This window comes from Aotus nancymaae, unplaced genomic scaffold, assembly GCF_030222135.1.
Source record: "Aotus nancymaae isolate 86718 unplaced genomic scaffold, 86718_ANA_hifiasm-v0.15.2.pri h1tg000029l, whole genome shotgun sequence".
Classification (NCBI taxonomy): Eukaryota; Metazoa; Chordata; class Mammalia; order Primates; family Aotidae; genus Aotus; species Aotus nancymaae.
This window is the reverse complement of record NW_026988442.1, coordinates 11241290-11248724: the sequence shown is the minus strand read 5'-3', so window position 1 is coordinate 11248724 and position 7435 is coordinate 11241290. Positions and strand designations below refer to the sequence as shown.

At 37.9% G+C, this 7435-nt stretch overlaps 1 protein-coding gene across 1 annotated transcript; it reads left to right on the top strand.

Annotated features, from left to right (window-relative positions):
• Positions 1 to 447: 447 nt before the first annotated feature.
• Positions 448 to 4041, top strand: DEFB126 (defensin beta 126). The gene is made up of 2 exons (XM_012454990.2): positions 448 to 505; positions 3752 to 4041. The coding sequence occupies exons 1-2, from the start codon at positions 448 to 450 to the stop codon at positions 4039 to 4041; spliced, it is 348 nt and encodes a 115-aa protein (XP_012310413.2).
• Positions 4042 to 7435: the final 3394 nt, after the last annotated feature.

The window sequence follows — 7435 nt, the reverse complement described above, 5'->3', positions numbered from 1 at the left end:
AGACATTGTATTTCAGGTGGAGAGACAGAGATGAACAAACTGCTACATGCAGTAAGAGGAACCCTGATAGAACTAACACAGGAGGCTGAGGGAAAAAAAAACAAAAACAAAAACAAAAGAACAGTTGTGAGTACCCAGCTGTGGTAGAGCAGCAATAATTCTTTCTGTAATTCTTTCTCTCCAAACTGCCATACACTTCAGCAGAGTTTGCAACTTCTATTCTAAGACTTTATTCTTCCCCCAAGGCATGCCTAGCACAGGACTCTTGAACAGTGATGCCTCAGGTAGAGTTGCTGGCCAATAGATTGAAGTTACGTCGGCACAATACCCTATATCCTCCCAGTTTACTGGCTGAGCCCAACCCCAGCTAAGAAGGACAATAAAAAGCTGTGTTCAGAGACATACTGAATAGAGACTTCTGGACTCTATAGAACCCACTGCCTCCTGATGAAGTCCTTAATGTTCACCCTTGCAGTTTTTATGCTCCTGACCCAATTGGTCTCAGGTAAATAGAATATTGGGGAAGAAAAAACACTGACCTAGAACAGGGTTCTGCACTCGGAGTCCCTATTTCTAAGTGGTCTGTGGAAGTGGGGTCTGGCTTCTCACTGGGACCAGGGCTGAGATTTGTCCTACTTCTTCAAACCACCTCTGTTCTAAGAAACTTCAAGGCTTTTAGGTAGAGCAGGATCTATGATCGAAGCTGGGAAAGAGGGTAAGGCAAATCCCATAAAGTTGCCTCCGCAGGTAGAAATGATCTTGAAATCCCAAACTTCTGTCCTATCTCTTTGGATCAGTCCAGTCAAGCCCTGCCTCATTTTACTTTTTGGTCATCGATACTCACTTCCAAGGTAACAATTATGTAATATTACTTCCCTCAGTTTTCTTGGTCTTACAGAGAAGGTATCTGATCTTTTGTTTGTTCTTGGATGTGGTTAACAGAATAGGGAAGGCTGTTTCTAAATACGTATAGGACTGTAAAATGGAAAAGAAAAAAAATTCTGTGTGGGAACTTTGGAAGTCCATATCAGATTTCAGCTCTGTTTGTGCAAGCATTTCTTATTTTTAATTTATCCCATAGCTTGTATTTACAAAACCAAGACAAGAACACTGAAAGCAATTTAGAAATAAATGGGCTGCATTTCATCACTGCTTTCATTTTTCACTTGTAACCGACTGGTATGTGAGTTTATAACCTACTTTATTTTTTTACCTAAGATTGTATCAGGAAAATTTTCACAGGTCTTTGAATATTCATTGAAAACACAACCTGCAGTAGATACTTATGATTCTGTCATATTTTTGTACCAATATTCACTTGGAGAGTCCTTAATTGTGTGTCATTTGGATTATTTTTTCTAACGTGTGACTATTGTAAATAACATTGTACAATCTTATTAATATATCATTGTGAGATTCTCTGACTGTATAGGTAAATTTTAGAAGTTCCGTTGCTCGGTCCAAGGGTGTTATTTCTTCTAAGTTAACTGGCACATATTGCCAATGGTTACTATTGGTATATTTGTATTTTTAATGTTTGTATTTCATATTTCTTGCAAATATTTCCAAATATATTGGTTGCTTCTAAAATGTATTATTTATTTGAGACATATAATTTTCTTTTTTTTATTATTATACTTTAAGTTCTGGGGTACATGTGCAGATCTTACAGGATTGTTACATAGGTATATATACACATCCCATAGTGGTTTGCTGCATTCATCCCCCCATCACCTACATTAGGTATTTTCTCAAAGTTATCCCTCCCCAATCTCCCTGCCCCTGCTATCTCTCCCCTAGCCCCCCACCCCCCAACAGACCCCAGTGTGTGATGCTTCCCTCCCTGTGTCCATGTGTTCTCATTGTTAAACACCCACCTATGAGTGAGACCATGCAGTGTTGGGTTTTCTGTTCTTGTGTCACTTTGCTGAGAATGATGGTTTCCAGATTCATCCATGTCCCTGCAAAGGACACGAACTCATCCTTTTTTATGGCTGCGTTGTATTCCGTGGTGTATATGTGCCACATTTTCTTTATCCAGTCTATCATTGATGGGCATTTGGGTTGGTTCCAGGTCTTTGTTATTGTAAACAGTGCTGCAGTGAACATACGTGTGCATGGAGACACATAATTTTCATTTTCATGATGTCAAATCTGTTGGTGTTTTCTTTGCATTCTTCCATTAACTTAGAAAGTCCTTCTCCATATTGAGAAAAGTTATTCACCTATGATTTTGTTTTTTACACTGGACTCAATCCTGCCTTTTACATAAGGCATGAAGAAATAAACTAACATTCTTTAGTATCATTTCCTAATGGGTGGAGGGTTATATAATAACTTCATAGCCTGCCTCTAGAGATAGTAGTTTATGTTCCCTAGAATTTGCAGAAATGTTCAAATTGATAGTGGATAAGAGGAAATTATAATGCTCTCATGGTTGTCTCAAAAGATGTTTCAGACCTATTGCATCCTTGAAATTCTATGAGTTTAAATTGTCTCATTTTTCCTTCTGTCTCTGGAACATTAATGACATACATCGACATACATCACATACCTGCATGTTGTCTTTTTTTTACACTTTTTGTGTGTGTGTGTGTGTTTATTCTAACATACATATATATATATTTATGTAGTTAAAAACTCATTTGATCATCAGAGGAGGATTAAACAGCTGATAATGGATAATAGTAGTAGTAATAGCATTCAAAAAAGTTTGCTCTCTTCACTTGCTGTCAATTACCTTACATTATTTCTTTCATTTATTGTACTTATCACAATCTGTAGTTACTTTGTTTATTCACTTGTTTATTTTCTTTTGCCCTCTCGCCAATGTAAGGTCATCAAATCGTGTCATCCTGTTCATTGTTTTATTCCCTGAATCTTGCAGAATTCTTGACATGGTAAATACTCATTATATACTTATTGATTAAATAGAGTAATGAATTAAGCAAGGTAAGAAAGAGCTCAAACATCATGCTAGGGCCTCTGTGTTAAACCACATGATGAGATATTTTCATATGTATATAATATGTACACATATATAGGCAAAGCCTGCAGAATGTCTCCCTGATGAATATATTCCTAATAGAATGTCTTTTTTATTCTCAAAATTTTATAAAATGTACCTATATCTCAATATCATGTGGGCATATAGATATAGATTAAAATTTCATATTTATCTTTCCATAACTTGACATGACATTTTTAACTAGGTAATATATAAGACAACCCTAGAGTTACCTTCTAAATATACTTTTTAGGATCTCTGAAACATGTAAGGACATTTTGAAAATCTCACCAATTGGCAACAAAAGCCATATGTGTTTCAGTAATGGTGAGAAAGATGACATCAATTATTTGAGCATTTCTTATTTTTAAAATGATAGTTTTCACTTCTATTTAGTGTTGTTTGTGTTTTAGTTACATTTTAGGAAACTGATCGGAGATTTTGTATTCATATATAATAACATGCTATATATTTTCCCATTTAAAATAATGGGAAATAGGCCCCTGGTATTTGCATACAGAATTCTGATTTCAGAAATGAAAATCTCATACATAGCTAAAGAATTCTGTGTGTGTCCATATTTATGAAATTCACTTACTCCTCAAAGTAGGTGTTTATGACTGGGAAAAACATGCCAAAGCCACTGGAAAGACACTTGAATAATCAGTGCTCAAAAACTATTGCTATGTTATTCTCCTGTGACAGATACTTAGGCTTAATAATCTATATAATTCCTTTACACAGGTAATTGGTTTACAAAAAAGTGTGCAAACAAAACTGGACTTTGCAAGAAGAAGTGCAAACCCGGAGAGGTGTATGCAGAGCCTGCTTGGGTGATGTGCGGCAAAGCAAGCGTATGCTGTGTTCCAGGTAAAAAACGCTCTGGTCATCCTTCTGTGTATGGGGAGAAAAAGACTACAAGACGTTCAACAGCAACAACAGCAAGAAGTTTGATGATGAATACTACTACTTTGATGTCTTCCATGACTTCAGTGACTAGGATGGCTGCTACCCCTGTTTCTGCCACCAGTTGAACATTCCAGCCTCTGTCTCCTGCTCTAGGATCCCCAATTCATTAAAGCAAAGAGGTTTATTATGGCGTCAGTTTTCTCTCTGTAGCCCCCTTTCCACTTTCCCTCCATTCAACAATGTCTGGAAAAGCACCACAATTTTATTGCACCAGCAATTCTAGGACAGAAATCCAAATAAGATAGGACCAGGAACAAGTGAGGGTTAGTCCAAAACACCCACTCAGGAATGGTAGGTAGTAGCAATGTCATCCTTGAAGACAGTTCTAGGCCCACAGCTTGCCATAGCAATTATCAAACTTCATGTACATCAGAAACACCTGGAGGGATGGCTAAAGCACAGATTTCTAGGGCTCACTTTTAGTTTCCTATTCTGCAAGGAAGCTTGGGAATTTGCATTGCTCACAAGTTCCCAGGTGATGCTAGTGCTGCTGGTCCAGGGACCACACTCTGAGAACAATTGGCTTATAATATGAAAGGATTGAACACCAACTGTGGATGTGATTTTCTACAGATTGAAGGCTACATTTCCTATGTAGTTTTGAAGTAGATAGTAACACAAAAGCATCCTACATAATGCATTGATAATTATTTCTTATTAGACTTCCTACAACTACCTGAGAATGTAGGTATTATAACTTCACTTTAGAGAATAGGAAACTTAATTTCTAAGCATTAGAAGACTGGGACAGACTAAATTGACTACTGAGAGCATTCTGTCACTGCACCATGAGGTTACCCAATTTTCTTCTCACCCTGGACATCCTCATTCATAGCTTCCAACTTAAATATAATGAAAGAGAGATCAAGGGCTTTATAGTGTGACCTGAATGTTAGGACAGGCACTCATCCCAAGCAATAGAATGTTTCCCTTACCAGCTCTGCCTGCACCAATAAGGGAATATGACTGGGTGTATTATAGTCATTCATCCATGCCTCAGGCCCACTTTGCTGATAGTTGGAGAAGGAGAATAGGAAATACAATTGCCTTCACTCTCTGGACACTTGTAGTTGCTGTGTTTGTCTTTGTCATCTCAGTTTGCTCACTTATGAAATGATATTGTTTTACTCAGTATCTTTCTCCCCACTCCTGTCATACTATATCTTTCTGATTTTGGAAATGTAAGATTAGCTTATGTTTTCTGGGGTCAGCTTCACCTTTGACCCCATAAGCTCCTAGGGATTTAGTGTAGAGATATAAAAGTTGGAGAAAACATTGGTGGAAGGGTTTTCTCCACTGTAGACACAAGTCCATGTGTGTCACCACAGACTCCTTTTCCTTCTTTACTTGATCCCATTGAAGATCCATGTTCATTCTACTACCTCCAATATGTGCCATGACTTCTATCTCCAGCTGCTACTGGGATTATTGCAATAGCCTTCCCATTGATTGCTTTGCATTCTTTTCACACACACACCCATCTATCATCCACTGTGATAGCCAGAATCATCCCTTCTGAAACACAAATCTAATCAGTAGACTCCCCTCTGGCATCTTTGCCCGTAGCATCCTAGGACAACTTTTCAGTGCAGCCTTTATTACCCTTAGCATTCAGAACCTGGATTGCATTTCCAGTTTTACCTCCAAAGCGCTCTCACAGGGCATCTTGCTATCCTGTCACACACATCTCTTTGTGATTGGGTTGAACTCACTGGATTGCTTCTAGTTTTGAGTTTTTGCACATACTCTTCTATCTCCATTTATAACTGCCTGGAGAAAAGTCTTTATTTTCTTCTGGAGGACTTTGATAACCACACTGTTCTTCCCACAATAGAACTACTGCCACCATTTGTGCTCCACTATTATGACTTATCCAGAATTTTAAGTCATCATGTCACATGCTCACTCTGAATATCTGCTTATGTCTTCTCCCCTACTGGACTTTGAAATTTTATTCAGGAACAGGAACAGTTTTATCTTCTCTTTCTCCTACCATCCCCTAACAAGATTTTATATTAATTCTTGTTGAATAAGTAGAGGGATTCTTGAAGGCCTGGAAGATCTTTGGACAGCACTGAAATCTCATTTTTATTTATTTTAGATCTTCTCCAGGAAACAGGCTTCTGTCTCCTTTAGAAGACACATCTGTGATCTATGTCATTACGTAGTGGAGGAGTTTTGAGGGGTGGCTTGTCCCAATTGGTAGGACATCATTGCCTCTTACACTTAGGGTTATCTTTGTAGGGAAAACTCATGAACTCATATAAGAAGGTGGTCAGGTGGAAGCAAGTTACTTCAGCAGAGGAGAACAGTAGAAAAAATATATAACTTTAGAGTCAGACGTATCTGAGGTCATTCATGATCCCACCATATATCCACTCTTGGACCAAAGACAAATAATTTCCCATCTTTGAGCCTATGTTGCTGAATTTGAAGAACAGGGAAAATGCTTACTCCCACTCAAAGTACTTTGAGGGTTGTGAGAATAATACATTAAAATGGTAATCATGGTCATAGGAATTTAGCTGTAACACGTTGTTCACTGGATAAGGAACAGTACGGCACATTTTCCCAGGGCCCTGCCCACTGGACCTTGGCTACCTTGCATGAGTATGGGTGATTATACACAATGTTTCACCTGGGGGAAGACTCATTATTAGGTGGGGAAGAATGTGACAGAGTCGAGGGTCATGGGATCTCTTTGAACAGCCAGATGAGATTTTAAAGGCTTCTAGTAGAACTTGCTGTGCTTTCTTTTCAGTAATCACCTCGATCACTACCTTGAAAACATCTTAGAGCTATTATCACTTTGATTATACACGATGAATATAATCTTAGTGCCGCAGCCTGAAATGTTGTTCTCCTATCTTCTTGCCTTACATCTTACCCTTCCTTTATGCCGTGCTGGAACTTAGGTGACAAATAATCTTATCCTGCTTTGGAGTTGACTATTGGCATTAGGAGGCCAAGGGAAAAGGAACCTTTATTGTGTGAGAACCTGCAATGTGCCAAGCACATTAATACACAATTTCTTAAACAAAAAGCATTGTATAATAATTATGACAACATGATTAAAGCTGAGGAACCTGGAGCAAAATGTATCTTGGGCTACATCTAGGTTTGTTCCTTACTACTTTTACTCATCATGTGGTCTCAATATCAATTTCCTCATTAGCAAGACAGGTATAATCATACATCTACCTCTTAGAGTCACTCTAAAAATTAAAATAGATAAGGCATATAGGGCACCGTGATCTCTAGCACCTATGAAATTCTAAGAAATGTAGATTTTAAAAGGCATATGAGATATAGATTATTCCGGTTGAAAATATGAAATGTTCAAAAACTAAAATATGGAAATTCTGAGTTTCAAGGAGAAAGAGGATCTTGCACAAGAACAACCATATCTGTAAGCCAATTTAACCTGTTCTCAAGCCCACATCTCTACCCCATCTCATG

Coding starts and splice junctions, on each gene's coding strand:
- DEFB126 (XM_012454990.2), top strand. CDS start 448: ATGAAGTCCTTAATGTTCACCCTTGCAGTTTTTATGCTCCTGACCCAA. Junction 506..3,751: donor CCTGACCCAATTGGTCTCAG/GTAAATAGAATA, acceptor TCCTTTACACAG/GTAATTGGTTTACAAAAAAG.